We start from the raw sequence: 24,909 nt of genomic DNA on the forward strand, positions 1-24,909 counted from the left end.
TACTATATATATTATATACAACTATATCTACACTAATAAAAGAGAAACATGGTAATTGGCATATGACCGCTACCCTTTTCATTGGCTAATCAATGAGTATATGCAAATTAACTGTCAGCCAAGATGGCGGCCGGCAGCAAGGCCGGGATCAGCGGAGCCGGGATCAGCGGAGCCGAGAGGCCTCCCGCCCTGGGACGGAGCCGAGAGGCCTCCTGCCCCGGGATCAGCGGAGCCGAGAGGCCTCCTGGCCGCCCAGATCAGCGGAGCCGAGAAGCCTCCTGGCCGCATGGATCAGCGGAGCCGAGAGGTCTCCCGCCTCGGGATCAGCGGAGCCAAGAGGCCTCCCGCCCCGGGATCAGCAGAGCCTGATGGAAGCCCTGTGTGTTTATGCACCCTGGGGGTGCAGAGGTCCTGTCCTAGGCAGAGGCCTATGGCCAAAATTTCGACTCTGAGAAGCAGCCTACGAGCTGGAAGGCGGCTCCTCTGACCTCAGTGCTGGAGAAGACCATTAAGCAGAAAACTAAAGAAACCGATTTTACATCATTTCCCAGGTGGAGAACAGTTGGCATGTAAGCCCCTGACCAGTGCCCAGCCTCTCCTCTGTCAGTCTATCTCACTCTTAGGTACCATGTTCTTTGTTCTGTCTTAACTGCTACTCATTTTTAAACTAGATTGCTTTTAAAAGAAGACTAAATAAAGTTTCCCTTAAGTTATTTAGGTGGTGCTGGGGCTGCTGGGGCTGCTGGGGGCCTGATAGAAGACACAAACATGCAATGGGGGGCCTGTACCCAGCAGCCCCAAGGCCCGCCATCTTGGTGCTGGGGCTGCTGTGGGTATTAGAGACACAAACCCGCAGGCCCGGCACCCAGCAGACCCAAGGCCTTCGTGGCAGAACTAAGGAGCAGCAAGCCAAGCGGTAGGAAGCAGCAAGCAGGTGGGCAGTAACAAGGGAGGGGTCCCGGACTGCAAGAGGGCACATGCTGGGCTAAGGGACCCCCCACCCATCCCCAGTGCACGAATTTCGTGCACCGGGCCTCTAGTAATTATTATAAAAGAGTAAGTTACTTCCAAGTCATAAAGTTCCTTATGAAAAGGGAAAAATTAAATTACGCTTATCAGAGGGCTGAGCCAGTGGGATGGGTGTGAGTAGCAGGATAAATCGAGTAACAAGGTTAACTTCAGTGAGGACCTAAAATGGAGGCCCACAGGGTGATAAATTATTAGAATGGGATGACAGACTACTAGAAAATATTACCTGAGTTTTAAAAAGTAACAATTTGTTTCCAACTTAATGAAGATTAAACACTTAGGTTTGAAGGTGATGAGACAAATTAAACTCAATACTAAACAATGCAATAAAATTTCCACCTAAGTGATATATGACCATTAGGGAAAAAAGAATATTTCTGAGTCTCAGGAAGACTGTATAGGATAAAAACATAGCCCAAAGGAACTGCTGTACACAATTGGATACCTAATTGAAATAACAGAACTACTAGTAACCTCAGAAGCTAAAAAAGCTCTACAAATCTATCTAATCACCATCTTACTTAAGGTCTTAACCTTTCCTTGGGAGGCAAGTAAAATACAGCAATCCTACCTAAATGAAGTACAAAAGGTGGAAATAAAAGCATTAACAGCACTATCAGTCTGAGGTACAAAAACAGAACTACAGCCTGTCCCTTTTACCTCGTAAGGGTACTCTCTGATGAAAAGGAGAGCGAGATGGCTGTCTGCCCGGTACAGTATGATGGCCAGGATTTGTCCCTGCAATCTTTTCTGCGTAACCAGAGAAAAGCACAGGACAGGGTAAGCCTTATATTTAGGTTTCTAAACTCGTCAATGATCAAGCTCTGACTATCTAATAACCAGCATCCACCTTGCAGTACTATCACGCCTTGCTTATAAAACAACATACCAGAGTCATCCATCACAGCAATAGCTTGCTCTGCTTTATGTTGCAGAGCAAGAAGAGCAGCTTGTCTTCCCTGCAGAGCTCGCAGTTGCTCCTGCTGCTGTAACATCCTTTTTAATAAATCATGTTGTTTCTTCAAATTTTCTATCTCTTCCACAGGTTCCTGCTGAGGATCTCTGGCCTGGAAAATAAGACCAACAACAATTATATCTATTAAAATTCATGTTTCCATTTCAATTACCAATGGTAAAGTACATACATAGATAATAAATTAGTACTAAATATACAACCCTAGACACAGGTTTAGTACACTTTAAGAAAAAAAAAATGGTAACACAGGGAGCCTGCCATATTACGAGAAGGTAGATAAGTAATTTCACAGTCAAAGATCATAAGCAATGGCTTAGCATAAAGAGGAATCAACAAAAGGAAAATAAAGAAAAAGGCATACAATAAAAGACAGGAAGGCTAAAAGGCAAAAGGAGCTATAAACACCTACATATACACAAATAAAGGAGGGATCCAGGCCTTACAGAAAAGGAAGAGCAAATCACACTAGGCTAATGCTCTAAAAGTATCCTTGAAAAAGAATTAAAAAAAAAAAAAAACTAAACTAAAAACTAAAAAACAAAAGTTTTGCCCCACTCCTAAGAGATGTTTAAAAAAAACCCACCAAACAATTTTAAAAACACATTTTTCATTTGATAATCTGATGTGAAAGGCTTTAATTTACTCACATCACATTATACAAGCAAAAGCAAAGCAGAAATTTTATATTTTGTATTAAAAATATTTTTTTTCTAAAATAAGTTCATTTAGAATACTCTGATATTCCCCCCAAAGTAGCCAGCATCTTTGCCTAAAAGTAGAGGATCAGATTATTTAAAAACTAAGTTTTAAAAACTTAAAATTATTCATATGTAACCCAACAAGAAAAATTAAGTCAATTAAGCAGAGACAAATTTAAATATAACTAGGAAACAATAAATTATAAACCAAATTATGCCTGAACTATTTACCATAATATTTACCATCATAGATATGCTTTTTAAAAATCTTATATTTTAAAAGTTTAATGATTCTACATATTATTTATGTAAAATGCTTCTTTAACTCAGAAACGTATGTTACATTCTTTCCTGTCATAACTCATCTTCTTAGTTCTGGCTTATTTCAACACTATATCTCAAAAAAAAAGAACTTGAAAGGGAGGGGTAACTATAAATAGTTAACTTTCTCAGACTTGGTCCAAAATAATTTCATCAAAGCCCAAAGCCACTGGTAAAATGTAAAACCAGAGCAAAAATAGGTACAGATCTTAATGGAATGACTAAGAGAAATGTCTCCAGACCGATATCAAATATCCCAGCAAAGAATCAATGGCAATTAATTAGGAGAAGAAACATTGCACAAATAAGGTAAACTGTGATCTAGGAAAAAAAGAAAACTTTCAAGAATGTATATAGCTCCACCTAATTTAAAAATCCTCCCATCTCTCAAAAATAGTTCAGACCTCAAGGTAACCTGGAAGCTATCTATTCCTAAAGAGTTTACTAAACAACATAATATTATGGACTTTTACACTTTAAAAAGCAAATTTTTTAAATTAACTTTAACCCCTGTTAGTCACATCTATTTGCAAAACTTTGATATTCTAATTATAAAGAATTCTGAACTATTTACTAAAGTAAACACAATTACCTTCAGACTTTTCACTAATCCAGAGATGAATTCCCAACAATTTTTTAAATTAGTGAGGTTTTATTACTGCTTAATAACTTTTGCATCCATAAAAAATACCATTTCAGAATAATACTTCAAAAACTGAACTAAGGGCTGTAGGTGGGGACTACTAGCAAATATAAAGGGAAGACAAGAAAACATAAATAAAAATACTTAGGGATAAGAACATGCCAGGAGGATGGTGCATGGAACAGAAACCCAAAAAAGAAGCCAAGTCTATATCCACCCTTCAAACCATACTAACCTTTCTGAGTCACTTTCAACAAGCATGCTTTTAGTTTACAGATTTAAAAAAATGACTTGGGGCATGAAATCCTGAGTTACATACAGGTTAACAGTCTGATTTCAGAAAACCCTAAGTTTCCTCTAATTAGCTGAGGCTCCTCCAATATTCTTCATGAATGCAAATGTATTTTTAAAGCTAAACAGCCCTTCAGATAAATATGCACTCCAACTTTATTGTTTTATGTGAAAGATGAGGAATTAAAAGCCCAGAGAAAATAAAGCTATGATTTATCCAATATCACAGTTCAGGGAAGTAAAATTCCTAAGTCCTATTTTGAGTTTTTAACAACATACTATCTGCTCCAAAATTATGCATTTAGATAGTTGTAAACACAGAGGTCTAAGGTACAATCTCTGAAGCAGCATAATCTGATTTGGGAGACAAAGTTAGACATGAAAAAACTAGAAAAAACTAAAAAGTATTTTTAAAAGCCTATAAATTTTCTAAGAGCTAGGATTAAGGGTAAGGAAAAAGATGAGTATGGGAGAACAATGAGGACATAAGTATTTGTGAAAGGCTTCTGTTTAAAACTATGCCAAATGTCATCCTATCTAAAAATAATCCACAAAATGGACTCTGACCCTGTAGGCAGCTTGAGAATATTCCTTTTCCATTATGTTGAATCTCAGGTAAGATCTCAACTTTCCCCCCTACTCTTCTAATAGAATACTACATTTTGATGGATATTAAGGAAGGAATGAAGGTGGGGTAGGAAGAATGACAGATTCTGCATAGCAGAGAAAGAATCAAGTCAGTTGGTTGAATTATGAATTTTTTCTGAGAAATTAAAATAATTTTATGAAGAGTACTGATAGAACTTCTCTAGGATGGCCCTAAGAATCAAACAATTAAAGAGACTCAAATTAAAATAAACTCCAAGAAGTTCAGGAGAATAATATTCATTTACAAGGATGTTATTAAAAGAAACTTAAAATAAGGAAAGTGGTTTTTAAAAGTATATGTAATATCTTACATTACATACTGGTATATGTAATGTCTTAGGGAAAGAACTGGCAAATACTATGCTATAGTAATTATCAACTCTTAAGTTCTCTTTGTCACTATTTAGAAGACTTAAAGAACATTAGTTCCAAAGAATATCTAGTGTGTTTCACGTTCACTTTCTCTTCTCCAATGCCAGTAGTTTAAAAATAATCAGCTACTTTATTGACTGTTCTGTTCAATTGGGGTACCTTTTGCTTAACATTTTATAGTAACATCACCAAAGCTGATTTTAATCTGTATCTTCAAACTCTTGTGGGAGCCATAAAAAAAAAAAAAAAGACACCTAGAAGTTAAGCTTTGCCATTTTTAAAAAGACACACACACAAAAAAATATGTACATAACAAAAAAATGTACATAACATAAAAGAAAGACTATCCTAGGTAATAAGCTAGTAATAAAACATGAAATTAGTCTTATCTATACTCAGTTATTAAAAAAGCCCTTTATTCTTGCCAAATGGATATGAGCACCTTTAGAAATGCTATTTTTATTCAAACTGTTTAAATGGAACTACACAAATAGTTGTCTTTAAACATTTACTGAGTGCCTTTATTCAAATAATAAAAAATTAAAAGAAAAAAACATTTAGAGCAAACACTGGAGGAAAATAATTGCAAAAACATTAGCAAACAAAGTCAACTGGATTAAGTATTTTTCACACACACAGAAAAACAACAAAACAAGAATGGAAGGAGTTTCCAATAGGAACAAAACTACAAACCAAAAGGCAAGTAATGGTCAAGGCAGATATTTGGTTCTATTCTGAATTCTCAATAGCAAAAAAAAAATTGCATTATATTTTGAATTCTCAAAGGAAAAATGGATTAAGTTTCAGGTCCTTTGTTAACGCAAATTCAAAACATCTGCAAAATTTAACCCCTGAAGAGGAGTATAAGAAAGCAGAAAAGAATAAAAACATTAAAAAATAGCATTTTACTAAAGCAAATTACAATGTAATTAACCATGTTTATAACATATTTAAGAAAAATAGCAGTAACAGAAAAGCAAATAAGGAAGAGAAAATATGAACAAAAGAGTTGCTCATTTACAGACTTCCCAAGTTAATATTGTGAAGTATATACCTTTGAGGGAAATCCACGTTTTCGGCTATATTTCCTATTAGTCCTCAGTTCCCTGTCATTCTGAGGAGGTCTGTCACCTTTCCCTTTTGGACTTGTAGTAACGTCAATGTCTGAAACCTGTTCTTGTGAAGCTGAATTCCCTAGTTTGTCCTCAATGAACGGCCGAATTCTCAGACTAAAAGATGCCTCCTTTATTAAATAGTGTAGCATATTAATTTCTTAACACAAACTCCTGTTTAACATACAAGTCACCCTTATAAATACAGAAAATTTACGTCTATTTTTAAAAAAATCAATCCACCCTCCCACAAGTGTCAATAAACTTACAACTTTTAAATTTCTGTACACTATTGCTTATTGTAATTATCTTATCCTAGACAATTTCCAAGTTATACAACTGCTGATGCATATTTTAACATTTATGTTGCTATGTTATTAATCAATTTCAATATGACTTTATGTTATAGAAAAATTCTCTTCATGGTGAGCACTATATAAAAATTGTAATAACCAACTATACCATTTCCCACCCATCCCCAACAGAATTCCTTTACCCATAGGCCCCCAACCCTTCCATTTCTGCTGGAATGAAAGGTGAGGAAGAAATTATTCCCAGCACCACTATAAACAGAAAAACAATTTCCTCATTAGAATCCATCCTTCTATAACTATTTTGATCAAGCCCTCTGAATATCTCCTAGTGAAAATAGTGTAGAGAAAAAAAATTCAAATTTCCTCTTTAAATTAAGAAGGGCAGGGAAGAGAAAGGAGGCAGATAAGAAACTACTAGTATGCAGGTCAATACTAAAAGGAAACAAACCTTCAAATTCCTAATGCTGAATAGTATGTGGAATGAAAGATATACATATATCATGTTTCACAAGAAAAGCTTTACTGGTAATAGGTTTGGAAGTTTACTAATGGACAGTTATAGGTGCATCTATTAACATAAAAATGCTTAAAAGCAAAATAGTTTTAAAGCACACTAATTTCTCTGAACTAAGTGTATTTTACAAATCTTTCCTCAAAATTCTGTAAAATCCTGATTATTTTTCAAGATATATTTTAAGAAATCTCATTTTGTAGAGTCAGAGTTATAGTATTTTTCTCTGTGTGAATAAATGACAATGAAAATACTACCTTGTCCAATTTTCACCTCAATTTTTCAGTCATCTGATTTGCTACAGTTCCTAGACTAACCTGAAAAATGAAAAATCCTAATAGCCTTAAAATGAGTCCTCAATGGCAAATGAACTTGGCGACTTGAAATAGACAATATGCTAAGCAGTGATACTCTATACTTATAGCTCTTATATCCATGATGAATTTGAACTTTCCCAATGCTGTTCAAAATGAGTAAACTTGTGCTTAACAAAACAAACTAGAAAAACCTTGTTTCTGTAAGCTGAAGATCAGAAATTATTAGATTTTAAAATCAACCATTAAAACTATATTTTTAATGTTAATAAAACTTTTAAACTTCCAGGTTTAAAAAGAATATAGTCAGCATTAACAATTTGAAGTTTCTTCCCTGAATATACTTTTCATTAAGGAATGCCTATAAAAATATAATCTTGAAAAATGGGAGAAAAGTTTAAATCTTCACTTCTAGCACTTTAATTACCAAAAGCCGCTTACCGTGGTATCTGAAGCCTCAGACTGCACATCTATGTTTAGCGATGTGCTCTCAGCTACAGAACCAGATCCCACAGCTGAATCTATAGTCCGAACATCCTCCTCCTCATTTTCTCTAGCCTGAAATATTTTAGTGGTATAAATCATACAACTATTAAAAAGGGCAGTAAAATGTTATAATGGATGGCACGATTTTCTGAAATATATCAACTCCTCTGACGTGGCACAGAATGTCATCAGTACATGTACACTGATATACTAAAAAATAACTCAATACATTATTTAAAAGGTCCATAACTTACAAGGATTTTTTGGAGAAATCTCATATACGACTTTTCTTGTTCTTTAAGGTGATCTATTAGATGCGTAAGGCGCTCAACATTAGCAGATCTTTCATTTTTCTCTACAAGATCTTCCCGCATGGAACTAGCTTTAGCAATATAGTCACGAATCTGAACAAGCCTGCTTACAATCTGCTGGGGAAATATTTTTTTAAAAAGGCATAAAAGTAAACAGTATGTAAAACTGAGCATAATTCATTCCACAGCAACAATTTTATATACTTTAAACTTAAATATGTCTAAAAATACTTCTAAAAATTGTGTAAATTCATACATGCAAAACACCTGAAACAAATTTAGAATTTCATCAAAACATAATCAACAATACTAATAACTCCAATTACTGTTCATTTAAAATGTTCAAAATTCGTTTTTTACATATTTACATTACCTGAAAATTTTTATTTATAGAACTGCATATCAAACTATTCATATAAATTTTTTTGTTTATATTTATTTATAAATAAATATTAAATTATTATAAATACTTTTGAAAGTACTTTTCCAAAGAATTATTATATCACCATTTTTAAAAATTCTTACAACAATCTGTTAATCACTTTGCTCACAAACCCCCTTTACTAAAAATTGGCACTATAGTATTTGACACATGAACAGCATCCTTGATCTATCTGAATATGTCATTTCTAGTATCGTTTTAGGTAAAAAGAAATTTACTTTATTTTCAATAAATCTGACAGATTAATGAAAAGTGTCAGGGAGTTCTTTAATTCTACCTAACAAATATTCCTATGTGCATAATCTAATATAATTATACTAGAGGCCTGGTGCACGAATTTGTGCATAGGGATGGGTGGTGGTGGGACTGTGAGAGGTTGGCCTGCAAGCCTGGATCAGGCGATCGGGGCCAGCAGGCCAGGGGGGAGGGGCCAGGGAAGGTTGGCTATGGGAGCGCAATGACCACCATGGGGCAGCTCCTACGTTGAGCATCTGCCCACTGATGGTCAGTGCACATCATAGCGACCGGTCATTTGGTCATTTGGTCGTTATGGTCACTCAGGCTTTTATATAGAGAGATTTTTAATGTTAATGTTTTAGACTTTGAGGTTTGTGAAGGCAAAGAACAAAAGAAACATTTTACCACCTGGCTGCTCTCCATTGCAGGCTCTCCTCTCCCATCTTCTTCAGAGACTTGACAGTTTTGCAAAAGGTCATTACTTAAAGCAGAAGCAAGCAACTCTTTACATTGTGCTGAGCCAATAACTTCTCTCTTTTGAGGACCCGGAGCAGCATCTTTACTCTTGTTAGTATTAATCTGCATAGGCAAGAAGTTGAAGGGCTTTCGGTTCTCACTAGGCTGACGTTTGTTATTAGCAGCTGTTGCTCGGCCTTGAGAATCACTTCCAATGCTTCTCTATATATGAAAAAGAAAACAAATCCAAACATTTACCTTACAACAATTTAAAAAATTCCAACATTCTTAGTCAGTTTCACCATCAGATACTGATTCAGGTGTGCATAAACACCTTGTAGTAAGATATGAAATAGCTTCAGATCTACAAAATTCTACTAAAATATCAAAATTTGATTAGTACAAATTTGATTCCTAATTTTCAGACTATTCAACTAATGAATATCAGCAAGATTAGTCTACAGAAAGTACTAGGACATATTTATAACTCACAGTGCTAGTCTTACTTGTTCACAGATTTTTGTATAGGCTTTAGACCCAATGAATCAATGTTCATTAATATGAACACCAGCACAAAGATTTGTTTTTATGAAGCAATGCCTGGAAAAGTACTAGGCTCAGTGCCTGGCATATAATATGTGTTCAATAATTAGTAAATAAATGACTAAATGACATATGATCATCACCATACCAGACTTGATCTACATTTATGCATATCTGGAAACCTGTTCATCTATATAAAGTACTGATGTGATAGTAAAATACTAAGAGTTCATTATCATTTACCCAAAATGGCATATTATTCAGCTTTTAAAAGGATGAAAATTCTGACATGTGCTGCAACATGGATGAACCTTGAGAACACTATGCTGAGTAAAATAAGCCAGTCACCAAGAGGACAAATACTGTGTAAAGCACATATGAAGTTCATTAACATTAAACTCATCACCAACAGCACAAGCTGTTATACCTAGTCCCACATGAAGTACCAAGAGCAGTCCAATTCAGAGACAGAAAGTAGAATGGTGGTTGTCAGGGGCTGTGGGGAGGGGAGAATGAGGAGTTGTTTTTTAATGGGAACAGAATCGTAGTTTTCCAAGATGAAAACAGTTCTGTAGCTGGATGGTGGTGATGGTATCACAGTAAGGTGAGTGTAAATAATGTCACTGAACTCTTAAAAATGGTGAAGATGGTTAATTTTTTATGTTATGTGTAGTTTACCACAATTAAAAAAACAAAACCTCAGCATCTTAAAAAAAAGAGTTCATTATCATTTCTACTTGCTCTTATTTGTAAACTTTACTTCAGTAATTACTAATACAAACTCTAGTTTTATTCTAAATGAAGTTTATCCAGCACATTCCACACTGAGCCAATAATAAATATTCTAATATGGGTCTTCCTTTTTCCTTAATAACAATCTTATTCAGTACTAACAAAATTTAGTTTCATAATGAAATAATTTTAGTAATAAGGTATAGTAACAAAGTAAAGAAAGACATCTTTAGCAAGTTTAGAAATAAGACCTTGCTGCCCTTCAAATAACCTACAGTATCATCACTGACTAAAATTCTTTCCATGCACAGAAACTAAAAAAAAATAAAAAGCTCAATATTTTATTTAAAAGAAATTATTTAATCCATCTCAAATATTTCCCTTAGTCAAAACTTATTTTTAAAATAATTCACTAACCTGATCTAAATCACCGAAGTTTATCCGCTGTTTAAGTTTCTCCAATTCTGCCTGCTCTGGAACAGACATCTGAGTCATATATCTACTATGTGGAAATGTGTGTGGAGTCTTTGTCCTTCGTCTTCCAACTCCTGGTGATGACTCCGGAGAAATATCATTAGTTACCCTCTTATCACTTTCTACACCAAACTTTTTCTTATTCTTTTCTGATGATCTATTTGCCTTCTTCTGTTGGCCACCCCAATCCTTTAAAAAAGTAAAGGCAAGAGTTAATAGGGCCTCTATCAAACCAGAAAAATAGCTTATGCTTAAAAAATTTTGGTCAGTCTTAAAAATGACCAAACACTTTCACATCAACATGTAATCTTAGAGACAATTATTTACTACTAGAGGCCTGGTGCATGAATTCGTGCACAGGTGGGGTCTGGCCAGCCTGCCCCAATCTGGGCTGATCAGGGGCAGGGCTGGATGAGGGAGGGACTCCAGGTGTTTGGCCAGCCAGCCCCGCCCCTGATCGGGGTAGGGGGGCTGATCAGGGGCGGAGCTGTCCAGGGGGAGGGGCCTCGGGCTGTTGGCCAGTTGGCCCCACCCCCTGGTCGAACTCCCTGTCAAACTCCTGGTTGCAGGGACAATTTGCATATTCGCCTTTTATTATATAGGATTACTAAACCATCAGTTTTAGATTAGTACCAAAAAAAAAAAAATCCCCAAACTCCAACCGTAGGGTCAGTCTTAAGATATATTTTCAAAAGCATTTTTATAAATGGCTATTATTTATAAACTAGAGACTTGGTGCACGAATTCACGCACAGGTTTGGGTCCCTTGGCCTGGCCAGCGATCAGGGCTGTCTCACCCAGTCCCAATCAGGGCTGGTTGGGGGGAGGGACCACAGGAGGTTGGCAGGCCAGGGGAGGTTGGCTGTGGGAGTGCACTGACCACCAGGGGGCAGGCGCTGCTATGAGCGTCTGCCCCCTGGTGGTCAGTGCGCATCTAGCGACAGGTTATTTGGTGACCTGTCATAACAGTCACTTAGGCTTTTATATATATATACTAGAGGCCCGATGCACGAATTCGTGCATGGGTGGGGTCCCTCGGCATGGCCTGCGGGGATTGGGCCAAAACTGGCAGTCCAACACTGCCTGCCACTCCTCCCTGCAGCTCCTGTTCATCCTGGCCCCCCTGCATCTGCCTCGGGGTCATGCCATCAGTCCTGATTGGGAGAGGCAGCACTCACCAGCCATGAGCCCTGCATCTGGCACCCATCACAGGGTTGGCGGGGGGGGGGAATGGGCTGGGACACGATCAGCCCTCTGAGTGGGCGATGGGACGCCCTTGCCAGCACGGGATCCAAATCTGTCCTGCTGACACTTGCACCGGTTGTTGGGAACCACCTGGCGGCCACTTTTATATCGTTTTTTCCTTGCTGAGTCTAGGGAGGGGAAGCGACCACGGTACCCAAGGCCGACTTCCAGGAAACCAGCAGCGCTGTCAGGATCATGCTGGTGGCGCCAGTCCATTGGTGCCTGGCCCATTCTCCAGAGATTGGACCTGCAGGACTACTGAGGGAGTGAGTGGCTGCCGCCGGGCTGGTGGGCCACCAGGATGGGTGGGTCAGCTGAGCAGCACTCCCACTGTTGGAGTGCACTGACCACCAGGGGGCAGCTCCTGCATTGAGCATCTGCCCCCTGGAGGTCAGTGTACGTCATAGCGACTGGTTGACCAGTTATTCGGTCGCTTAGGCTTTTATATATATAGATTATATATGTATGTGTGTGTGTGTGTGTGTGTGTATATATATATATATATATATATATATATATATATAGATTGAATATGGAAATTAATTTATAGATACCTTTACTGCCCTCCTTTAAAGTTAGTATGAATGATAAGAAGGCAGATCTGGAATCAACCTGGATTCTAAAGTAATTACTGTTTTCTGAAGAAATGCTCCATTGCATGACCCTAAGCAATTTAACTGCCCATAGTCACAACTGCCTAATCTCTAAAATAGTGTCACCTTTAAAACACAATTAAAAATAACATACAGAAAACATCTAACACAGTGCTTAGTATATAGTAAGCAATAAACATAACTTACTGTTTTTATAGGAAACAGTGTTCTTATTATATAAGATCTGATAACAAAAAATGCTTAATGTTTTCACTAGAAAACATTTTTATTTACTAACTTAACTCATTCAACAAAAAGTCTATAAATTCCCACCATATCTAGATTAGAAGAATCCTTTAGTTTTACAATAATAAAACCATTGGGATATTTTCCTCATTTATAACAAAACTTCCTTCTCTACAAACTGTCCCTCCACCCCAATCCATGTGTTGGTGTTCCTGCCAACCTCTTATTCTATCGACCGCATCCAATCCTGCCATAGATAACTGGAAAAAAAGATGCATATCTAATGTAAATTGGGATATTTATACTTTAAAATTTCACAAGTCAGTGAAAAAGGTAACTAGTCAGTATTTAATTACAGCTATAACTGAAAACTTTAGAATCAAAGGGTAGCCATAGTGCACCATGTGGAGCAGAGGAGAAAGCTAGGCTGTGAAGAAAAAGTTGTGTTAAACAGAGGAACTCAGGAGAGTAAAAGGAGCAAAAAAGTAATTCTTGACAACTTTCTAGTTCCTTTTTATAGTCCCTTCTTAAAACCCAACTTTATTCCTTTAAGCTGTTTTCCATAAAACAGCTGTATATCCTTATTAAAGAAACCTCTTTTTTGGCTTAAGCTAACTCAAGTTGGTATCTGTTACCTGCAAAGAAAAATGTCTTCACTAATATAACAAATGTCCCAGCATCACTTAATATCTTGGCCAGCCAGAAAACAAGTGTCTACTTTGCAGATAGTTTCAGTGAGTCTGATTGAGCTAAGTCAAGGGAAAGCTGCATTTTAGTATCAGTAGTCAGTAACACACCATAATAAGATAATCATACCATATTGTTGAGTCGGTCATCAACATTCTCATTGCTCCAGTTTGGTAAATCCTGATCATTCATGCCTTCTTCAAAAGGACCTCCTCCTGCGGCCATACTGGCTTTAACAATTAATTTTCTGTAAAACAAGTAAAAACCTTTTAACACATAAAAAACAAACTCTAATATTTAAATCAGTCCATGAAACTTAGCAATATAAAAGAATCTCGGAAAAGTTGATTTTATAAAATTAAAAGAGGCACTGCCAACCACATATCACAACACATTAATTTAGACATAGTATGATTAATATGAATTCAGTAGTTGGAGTGATGGGCGAGAAGGAAAACCTCTGAATATCCACTATGTAGACTTGCCTGTAAACTTAAAGGTAATTCCATTTAATTTATTCAACAAAGTCCTAAAAGATAATGAGGTAGGAAAAGTTATTAACAACTAAAACCAAAAGTGCTCTTAGAAAAGAAACTAATACTCTCCAGAGACCCAGGCATTTGCTTTATGTCAAGGATTCAGAGGGCAGAACTGCTCTGCATGAAACACAAAGAAAGGCTTGGTTTTAATAGAAAGGAAGGTAATGGTAAGCAAGACGAGGAGGCAGGCAGCAGCAGGTCTAGATGGGTGGCCTATAAAAGCAAAGAATACAGTGGCTTAAATCACTTGAAAAATATTTTGCCTTTAAATTGTATTTCTGGGAATTCTGTAAAAATCAAGGAAGGCAGTGAATTTCATGCCTGAGTCAGAGATGAGAAATAGTAGCAGCAATGCGAGAAGCAAGCAAAGGTTTAAGAACAGAGATTATCATGAGAAAATAAGATTTCTACATATCCTGTGGAGAACTGGATTTCCACTGTGGATGGAACTGTGCCTGCTGGAGAGAGGCTGAGTGAAGGAGAGGGTGAGACAACTTTACAACTTTATAATCCAAAGGGCAGGAAAGGCCATTAGACATCAGGGTTATAATAGGTTTCTCATTTTATAAACAATAACACTAACATTAAAAGGAGTTAGATAATTTTGCCAAGGTGATGCAGTTAAAAATGTCAAAGGGAGGAGAACCAAGATGGCGGCATAGGTAAACACCTGTACTTGCTGCCTCTCACAACCACATCAAAACTACAACTAAAAGACAAAACAAATATTAACCAGAACCACGGGAAGGCTGGCTGAGTGGAAGTTCTACAACTAGAAAGAAAGAAAAAAGTGCATTGAGATTGGTAGGAGGTACAGAGGTGCGGAGGCGCTCATGAAACAGGCTGGCAACTGAGTACGCTGTGTTTTTTTTTCAATTGGGAGGAAGATACAAGCTCCCAATTGCTCTGAACTCCAGTTCCAGGTGAGACTCTGGGGACCCAGACTCATACGGGGAGAAACTAGACTGTCTGGCATTGGGACAGGAACATGAGGGCAGCTTTCTCTCAGAGGTGCTCGCAGCGATCATTGTTCCTGTGTGGGGGTGTGGGGGTGCAGGACGTGGAGACGCGGGAACCTCCCTGGTGTAGGGCTGACTGGCAGCCATGCTGTTTGCTCCACCCTGGTGATTCCCTGAAACCCCACCCCACCCAATTTACAACCCCACCCAAGCTGTGGGCAGCGGCTTTTGCATATAAATGGCCTGTCCTTTTGTAGCCTAGCCTAACAAACTGCAGCTGGGTCAGAGAGCTCCAAAGCTTCCAAAAGAAGGCCCAAGGCTTGGCAGCAGTAGCCTGCACTGCTTCACAGCTGGGCCTCATCTGGGCACCTCCAAACCCCAAACAAAGAGGAGGGATCTGCAGATCTCGCTGTAGCTCCTGCTGGGTGGCCTCAGGCAGTGGCTGACTTTGCACCTCCTTGGAGATCCAAGAGCCAGTGTACCCAGTGGTCAGTGTGAAACCATACCGGATTACAACTCTTCACATTCATAAGCGACACACTCAAGGGGCAGACTCAGTGAGCACCAAAGCCCCACTGAAGCAAGTCCTGCCACATAAGGGTGTCTCCAGCACAGCAGTTCTTCCATTGTAGACACAGCTGGTCCTCACAACAAATAGGCCTGGAGGTCAATTCCTCCCAGGGATACCAACAGCAATCAAGGCCTAACTACAACAAGCCTGTGCACACAGCCCACAAAGGGGTGCATTCTCAAGAGAAACTATGCAGGCCAGAAGGGAGTAGCAAGAAATACTCAATTGATGAATAGCAAGAACCTACAACCAAGATTACTTTACCCAGCAAAGCTATCATTTAGAATTGAAGGTCAGATAAAGAGCTTCACAGATAAGAAAAAGCTAAAGGAGTTCATCACCACCAAACCAGGATTATATGAAATGCTGAAGGGTATTCTTTAAGAAGAGAAAGAAGAAGAAACAGGTAAAGATAAAAATTATGAACAACAGCCCGGCTGGCATGGGTCAGTGGTTGAGCATCGACCTATGAACCTGGAGGTCACAGGTTCAATTCCCAGTCAGGGCATTTGCCCGGGTTGCGGGCTCGATTCCCAGTGTAGGGCGTGCAGGAGGCAGCCAATCAATGATTCTCTCTCATCATTGATGTTTCTATCTCTCTCTCCCTCTCCCTTCCTCTCTGAAATAAATAAACTCAGTAAAAATATTTTTAAAAAATTATGAACAAAGTGACAACAAATACATGTCTATCAACAAGTGAATTTAAAAATCAAGTGAATGAAAAATCTGATGAGCAGAATAAACTGGTGAGTGTAATAGAACCAAGGTCATAGAAAGGGAGTGCACTGACAATTCTCAGGGGAAGGGGGTGTGGGGGGTGCAGGAAGAGATTGTACAAAAATCACACACCTATGGACGAGGACAGTGGGAGGGAGTAAGGGCATGGGGTGGGGTGGGAACCGGGTGGAGGGGAGCTATGGGGGGGAAAAAAGAGGAACAACTGTAATAATCTGAACAATAAAGGTTTATTTTAAAAAATGTCAAAGATAAATACAAATACTAGGTGCTTTAATTCTAAGGTCCTAACTTATCCCATTCGTCACTAGAACACAATATTAAAAGAACTATCATCCATGACAAAGTAGGATTGATCGCCTGGATGTTTTAATGCTAGGATATCTATCAGAATCATGTGTTAACAGATTACAGAGCAGATTAAATTTTGTCATCTCAAAATAAAAAGTGATGTGATAAAATTCAGCACTTCAAATTTGAAAAAAAATCTTAAAAGTACAAATGTATTGACAGCTCCTTAAAGTTGTATTTATTTTTATACAGTGTTTTTTTTCAATGAACATACATTACTTTAATAAACTTCTGGAGTTGAAAAAGTACATTTTAAACCAATGGACAATAATTTTAAAATAAAACATTAAGGACATCCCTATTAAAATAAAGACCAAAACAAGAATGCCACATTATCAGTTATTTAGCATTGCTTTGGAAGTCTAAAAAAAATACAGAAAAATAAGAAACAAATATTAATATTGAAAAGAGAGAAAGTGGTATTTTTAAAGAATATGCATTAAGCCCTGGCCAGTGTGGCTCAGTTGGTTGAGTATTGTCCCATGCACCAAAGGTCGCTGGCTTGGCCCTAGCTGGTTTGGCTCAGTGAACAGAGCCTCGACCTTCGGACTGAAGGGTCCCGGGTTCTATTCCGGTCAAGGGCATGAGGGCATGTACCTTGGTTGCAGACTCCATTGCTGGCCCTGGTCAGGGCACATGCTATATAGGCAATCAATTGATGTCTTTCTTACATCAATGTTTCTCTCTCTGTCTCTCCCCCTCCCTTCCATTCTCTCTGAAAACCAATGGAAAAATGTCCTCCGGTGAGAATTAACAACAGTAAAAAATAAAGGTCAGGGCACATGCCCAAGGTTGCAGGCTCGATTCCCAGTAGGGGGTGTGCAGGAGGTAGCCAATTGATGTTTCTCTCTTGGATAGATGTGCTTCTCTCTTTCTCTTTCCCTCTCCCTTTCCCTCTCCCTCTCCCTCTCCCTTCCTTTCTCTCCAAAATCAATATAAACATTATATATATATATATATATATATATATATATATATATGCACGAATTTTTCAGAAAATACACTGGGGAAAATTGATGCCACTTATCATACAGTAGGTCCTCAGGTTATGTCGGAAATCCGTTCCTATGGTGCGACTTAATGAGATCTTCGCTGTAAGTCAGAACCCACCTACATAAGCACCTACGTCACTCACATGGAGCACATACACAGCAGTAATGAAGTGAAACCATAAAAAAATTTAAAAGAAAGGTAACAATTCCTGAGCTTTACTTGTGGTAAATAAATAATAAAAAACATAAAGCACATATGTACATACGTCAAAATAAAGGAACATTTTTTCTTATAAATACATGGGAGATGGCGACGTAACCAGGAAACAACGGACATCGCGAGTCCGACATAACCTGAGGACTGTCTGTAGTGACAAAAAAAATATGTAGGAATAATATTATTTGCCCTATGTGAAGAAGCACTACTAAACTCTATAAAACAATAGAAGATAAAATTTTATAAGAAAAACAAACTCTCTTCCCTGGTAGGAAGTCAAGTATTACAAGCATACCATTTTTTTTTTCTAAATGTACAGGCTTAATGAAATTCCAACAAAAACCTGTGATTCTTCTTGGAATTTAATAGAACAGGTAAGAATAAACAAGTCAGAAAAAAAAAATTACTGTATGAAAAATAAAAAGCAAGAATAGCAATAGAAGTCAGGAAAATAGAAAACTAGTTCCAAGATAATTCAACCACATCGAATGCCCATATGGTTAAATTAGTACCGATCCAAAAAAGAAAATCCTCAAATATACCTAAATAGAAAAAAATGAGAAAAATTATAGCTAACATCTACATCTTGGTATTTTCTATATGTAAGCCAAGCACTATACTATTTTATGTGCATTTTATCATTTTAATCCTCACAAGAAGTCTATGATCCAGGATTATTCAGTTGAGACAATTTGCTAAGAATTTTGAAAAAGATTTATTTAGAGCTTTAATAGGCTTTCTTTAATTAGGATTCTTCATCTCAGATACAGAACACAGAAAAATGACTTAAATAAGGGTTTTCTCAATCTTCCAAGGATGGTGCATACCTAGTACCAGTCCAGACACAGAGAGGAATTAATTCACAGTAAACAATGGAGGGCTCAGAGCATCAGAGTTTAATTCTCTCCAATTGGAAAAGGCTGCCTTATACAACACCAAGATAGTAAATAGATTAAAAATAAGTAAGGTTTAAAAATCAAACAACATACAAAATAGAACTTTTAAAAAGAGAGATCTTACTAATTTGGGATGCAAAAAAAAAGTTTGACAGGTTTTATTCACATAAAAGTAAATCCTAAGTATGCTGAGAATAAACAGTAAATGATAAATTGGGAAAAACCACTGAAATAAATACGAAGTATACAGTTAATATCTTTACTATATGAATTTTTTTTAAAAAAAAAAAAACCCTTCCCATTCCAAATAATCTGATCATGCAATTTACAAAAAATCAGTAAACATAAAATGATAAAGACATGAATATAATCTGGCTGAAAATTAAAATAAGAGATTATTAAATTTGCTCAATTACATATATTACTAAATCCTAATGACAGCAAAGGGAAACCAGAACACTCAATCACTATGGTGAGAACCTAAACAGGTATAAGCTTTCCAGAAAGCTTATCAAGAACTAAAATTGGTTTGATCCAGTAATTCTACCTCTCCATAGCTAATCTAAAAAAATATGGAGTGGTGGGAGGGGGCACAGTTGAGGAGGAGGGGACTATAATAAAGGAAGTTGTTTATTATGCTAAAATTGTAATAAATTGAAAACTATCAAACGACAGACTGAATGCTATTAGGGAAGAGTTCCCTTCAAAACATGTAATTTGAAGGCTAAATAATACTCCCTGTGTTTAAAATATATCATCACCTATAATAATAAAAGCATAATATGCTAATTAGACCAGACGCCCTTCCAGACGAAGTCAGGCTGCAAGGGAAGCCTGGGTCCCGAGTGTCTGCTGGCGGCCAGAAGGAAGCCAGTGCCAGCAGCCGGGGAAAGAAGGCCTACTCTTGCATGAATTTCGTGCATCGGGCCTCTAGTATAGTGTAAAAGAGGAAAAAAGCAATATGCAAAATTGTATACAGATTTTAAGAAACTACAATAAAATGCTTGCATACAATCAACTATTGGTTAGAGGGATAGGAACATGAAGTTTTTTTTCCTCTTTTCTCTATCTTACACATTTTTCGCAATAATTGATACCCATAGAGAGATGTCCAGTAAACTGAAATGACTCATTTAAACTAAACATTTGGCAACTACTATTTTTTAGATGTATTGATATAATTTGTAATATTTTTTAAATAATATTTTTATTGATTTCAGAAAGAGGAAGACAGAAACATCAATGATGAGAGAACCATTGATCATATTTGTAATATTAAATAGCTCAAAAATACATATGCAATACAGGTGATATATTTAAAAGTACTAAAAGTAAATTGTCTTAAAATGTAAATTAGATTGGAAATTATTAAAGGTAAGTGAAAATTCTTACATAATAACTTTTTCTTAAAAATAGAATATGTTATGCTTTCTATCAATAGAGTAATAAATAAACGCTTTACTTTAAGATAAATTTATTAAGGATCTATTTTTAGGCTAATGACTGAAGACTATTAAAATAAGGTTCTAAAACAATTTGAACACATTAAAATTAGTTTGGGAAAAATGGATCAAACATTTTTAAACCTTTCTAAGAAAACCACTTCCTAAATAAAGTCTATTAAGTTTATAAAATAAACAACCTTTGTCTACTGTTATAATGCGATTAACAATACAATGAGGTAGAATATGTAATAACATAATACCAAATGTATTAGAGGCACATGCCTAGTGGGTGAGCGTCAAACTATGAACCAGGTCAGGGTTCGATTCCCATCAGGGCACATGCCTGGGTTGCAGGCTCCATTCCCAGTGTGGGGCGTGCAGGAGGTAGCCAATCAATGATTCTCTCTCATCATTGATGTTTCTATCTCTCTCTCCCTCTCCCTTCCTCTCTGAAATCAATTAAAATATATTTTTTAAAAATTGATCATTAAATATTAAATAAAAAATAATGGCAAATGGACCAATTCTCTTAACATTATAAAAATCTACCCCATTAAAAGTGCAAAATAAAGGCAAGTTATTTCTCTCTTCTTCATGCCAACCTTTCTAATCAGAGTCACCATTAAAAATATAGGATCTCTGCCTCCTAAATTTTATTCTGTAGACACGCTAATATATACTATTATTTATATAGAAAGACTTCCAATAATCAAAACAGTAGGTATGTAAAGAAGAGGGCCAATACAACAAGATTTCCAAGGCAGAATCAACAGGAATTGGTGACTATATATTATGATATGGAGATGAGGCGGTGAGGAAAGAATAAAAGGATGACCCCTAGAACAACCTGTAGCTTGAACAACTGGGTACGCGATGATACATTCAAGGTGACTTGAAAAGGAACAGGTTTTAGTTGAGAAAAAATGTTGAGTTTGAGATACCTATGGTATACCCAATTAAATTTGTCTAGCGAACAAACACGAATCTCTCAGAAGTGAAATCTAGGCTGGAGAGAAACTTGCAAGTCACACATTCATAAAAGTACTTAAAATGGAACAGAAGGCTCAGGAAAAGATGAAGAGTAAGAGAAAAGACTGAAGAACACTGATATTTAAAGAGAAAAAGAACACTGTGAAGGTACAAAGACTGAAGGGAAACCAATGTAACTAGAAATGGAGAAAAGTGTATAAAGACAGGGGATATAAGAATGCTAGATGTTATTTTGTCAGGTAAGAAAAGTACTGAGAAATGTCCACTTGACTTAGCAACAAGATTACTGGTAATAACCTTTGTTAAGAGCAATTTCAACAGGGTGGTGAGGGTTAATTCCATAACTGTAATCTGCTTATTACCATTAGGTAATTTTTTCAAGGAATCAGTCTGTGAAGGAAAGCCCTTCCAAAAATTCCTGGTTAGCATCCTTAACTTCCTCACCTATTTGCCTATTCTGTCAATTCATTTAATGGTTTTTCTCCGCTTCTACTCTCCACTTGTCAGTGGGGAACAGTTATAAAATGGCACTGCCTATGTCCATTACTACAGTATACTACACACACACACACACACACACACACACACACACACACGCATTTTCAAAATGTAATTTTACTCCATGAGGTAAGGAACCTAGTCTGTTTTGCTCACTGCCATATCTCAAGTACTTTTCAATCATTAAGTACCACCTGTAGGCACTCAATTAAATTTGTAAGATGAATATATTGCTATGTATCCATAATAGCTTCTCATTAAATTCCAATGTGAGAATTCCAAACCTTTTATATTTTTGCCCAGGTTTCAAATATACTTGACTCCTTCAGGTGGCCAAACCCCTATTGAGAAAACTAAGTTCTTCTAATGTGAGTTAGCCCAATGATTCTATGTTATTGTTTCATCTTATCCATCTTCACTAACATATTAAAAGGAAAATTATTTTACTTTATAACTCATTTTACAATTCTTTTTACCAAACTCCTATTACAGACTTTAGTGTTAAGAACTCTAATGCACACACTCACTTTTGACCTTCCCCCAGAATTCCATTTTTCTTTTCCTATTCTGACAATTAAAAAAAGAATATACTACTGAGAATTATTATCCTATATAATAAAAGCCTAATATGCAAATCGACCCAATGGGAAAACAACTGATCGCTATGACACTCAATGCAGGCGCTGCTCCCAGCCCACAGCCCCCAGGCCAGCCAAGGAGGGTGCCAGAGGGAGGCAACCAGCGGGGGGCGGGGACCGGCAAGCAGGCGGCACCAGGCTGGCCAAGGTCAATGCCAGTGGGGGCCCCCCAATCGCCCCGCCAGTTGCCCCCAGATCGGCCCTGATCACTGGCCAGGCCTAGGAGCCCTACCCGTGCACAAATTTTGTGCACCGGGCCCCTATTAAGATATAAATCCACTGTCAATCTGTATTTTCTCCTGAGGGTCAGCTTCTTTCATAAGGAAGCTGAAGATCTGTCTGCTTTCCTAGAAAGCAAAAACACATTAAATAAATTTAGAAAACAGCCTTAAAATTTTCACAGAATTCAGATTTTTTTAAAAAGAGATTATTTCTAAAATATTTTTAACAAAAATTTCTTCTACTCCTCATCCTTTAGTTATTTAACTTCTAAACTGTCCTTAGCAAACTTTCCCTTGATGAACTTACACTGGCTTTTTTCTGCTGGTCAGAGAGTATCTTCATATAGCCAGGATTTAATAATACACTATGCATAGAAACTAATGAAAAAAATAAACTCTAGTCAAAAGTATGTATAACCCAAAAAATAGTTTGTGAATAAAAAATAAGAGTAATTAATAGAGAAGTTGTACAAGATTACTTAAGAATAAATGGATTTGGCTATCCAAACAGGACAAATTCAAACTCAAATGGTCTGAAGAATTTCTATGAAAAGAAAGACATTTCAAAAGGTACTACACAAACTGTTCCAGTATTTAATAATTAGGAATGACATGGTTCCTTTCTAAGGAAAGTATGAAGGCGGATCAGAGTGGCATCCCGAGCAGCAGGCCCACAGGGCAGCCAGCCAGGACTGTTCACTAAGCGGAGGCCTCGCCTGCACGGTCGGATGCGGTCTTCATCCTAAAGTCTTCAGCTGTAATACGAGGGGCGGTAACATAGGATGAGGTCAAATTACCTGCTTGGAAGCTAGTATTTGCAGCTCAGAAATTGCTCTTTTTTGCTTCACACTTCAAAGCTGTTGTCTGCTTTTGAATAAAATAAAAAAAAGACTTTAATAAATTCTTTACACTAGGAAGTACAGAACAACAAGTACTATGTTGTTTAGACATAAAATATGTTTAGAAGATCAACAGAAAAGAAAAATCCAATTTACCAATATTTTAAACCCAAGTTATTTTAATCCTTTTGGGAAGCAATGCGATAGACACAAATGTTTAAATCCTCCAAACTTACAAGATGCCACCACACAGCCATGCCCGGCCTTAACATCTACCCTGGAATCTAATTACCACGTGAAGACCCGCGACAGAGCTCACCCTGCAGACTTAGCTTCCGGTCACTCGGACCATTCCAGAACTGTGTGTGTGTGTGGGGGGGGGGGGGGGTGTATTTAAAAGCTACCTACTTTCTTAGAGAGAGATGACTTTGTTGTTACAAAAACACAAGCTTTACCTCCAGTTCGGAAAGCCCGTATGTGCATATGTGCGTGGTTTCCCGCGGCTCTGCCGGCAGGTGAGGGAAGGCAGGTGAGAGGGAAGGCGGGCAGCAGGTGCGCCCCCAGCTCAGACTCGCACACCCCCTCCTCCCCGAGCTCAGACTCGCATCCCCCCAGCTCAGACTCGCACAACCCCCACAACTCAGACTCGCACCCCCGAGCTCAGACTCGCACACACACCCCCAGCTCAGACTCGCAACCCCAGCTCAGACTCGCACCCCCCCAGCTCAGACTCGCACCCCCGAGCTCAGACTCGCCACCCCCCCAGCTCAGACTCGCACCCCCCCAGCTCAGACTCGAACCCCCCCCAGCTCAGACTCGCACCGCCCCCCCCCGCCCCCCAGCTCAGACTCGCGCATCCCCGTAACCAGAAGCGACAGGAGGGCGGGGTGCTGGGGTCGCCCAGAAAGCCCGCTTCTCCCAGCGCGGACACACGACCCGTCACCGGAGGGCAGAGGACACACGCACACACGTGTTGCGGGTGTGGGTGTGTGTGTGTGTGTGTGCGCGTTTTGTTTTTGTTTTTCAGGAAGGCGAGCCCCGGGGGAGTGGGCCGCGGAGATGGAAGTTTGGAGGCCCCGCCTCCCCAGCACGGGGTCTGCACAGCAGGCGACGCGGCCCGGATCGCCTCGGGCCTGCGGTGTCCCCGTCCAGGCCCCCCGCCCCCGGCCCGGAGCCGCGGGGAGGGGCTGGCGGGGGCGCGGGGCTCGCATTCCCCTCGCACCGCAGGGCGCCGGCCCGCCAGCCGGGGTCCGGGCCGCCTCCCGCGGCCCTTCTGCTCCACGAACAGGCCGGACAGCAGGAACCCGCGGCTCCCGGCCCGGCCCGAAAGCCGCGTC

General features: G+C 38.3%; 1 protein-coding gene across 23 annotated transcripts in view; it reads right to left on the minus strand.

Moving 5' to 3' along the window:
* The window catches only part of PCM1 (pericentriolar material 1), an 89,042-nt gene that overhangs the window by 63,446 nt on the left and 687 nt on the right, over window positions 1-24,909 (minus strand). For 7 of the 23 annotated variants that reach the window (XM_070408263.1, XM_070408255.1, XM_070408259.1 and 4 more), the window contains exons 2-9: window positions 23,531-23,600; window positions 13,811-13,928; window positions 10,854-11,099; window positions 9,114-9,383; window positions 7,970-8,143; window positions 7,671-7,787; window positions 6,033-6,221; window positions 1,919-2,096 (exon numbers count right to left, since the gene is read on the minus strand). In XM_070408263.1, the coding sequence (XP_070264364.1) occupies window positions 1,919-2,096; window positions 6,033-6,221; window positions 7,671-7,787; window positions 7,970-8,143; window positions 9,114-9,383; window positions 10,854-11,099; window positions 13,811-13,906 (1,270 nt within the window). In that variant the 5' untranslated portion in view covers window positions 13,907-13,928; window positions 23,531-23,600. The remainder of the gene's footprint in view (window positions 1-1,918; window positions 2,097-6,032; window positions 6,222-7,670; window positions 7,788-7,969; window positions 8,144-9,113; window positions 9,384-10,853; window positions 11,100-13,810; window positions 13,929-23,530; window positions 23,601-24,909) is intronic. The other 16 variants (XM_070408280.1, XM_070408272.1, XM_070408279.1 and 13 more) reach the window with 7 other exon arrangements.

This window comes from Myotis yumanensis, unplaced genomic scaffold, assembly GCF_028538775.1.
Source record: "Myotis yumanensis isolate MYYU_CA2020_CCGP unplaced genomic scaffold, mMyoYum1.0.hap1 SCAF_3, whole genome shotgun sequence".
Lineage (NCBI taxonomy): Eukaryota > Metazoa > Chordata > Mammalia > Chiroptera > Vespertilionidae > Myotis > Myotis yumanensis.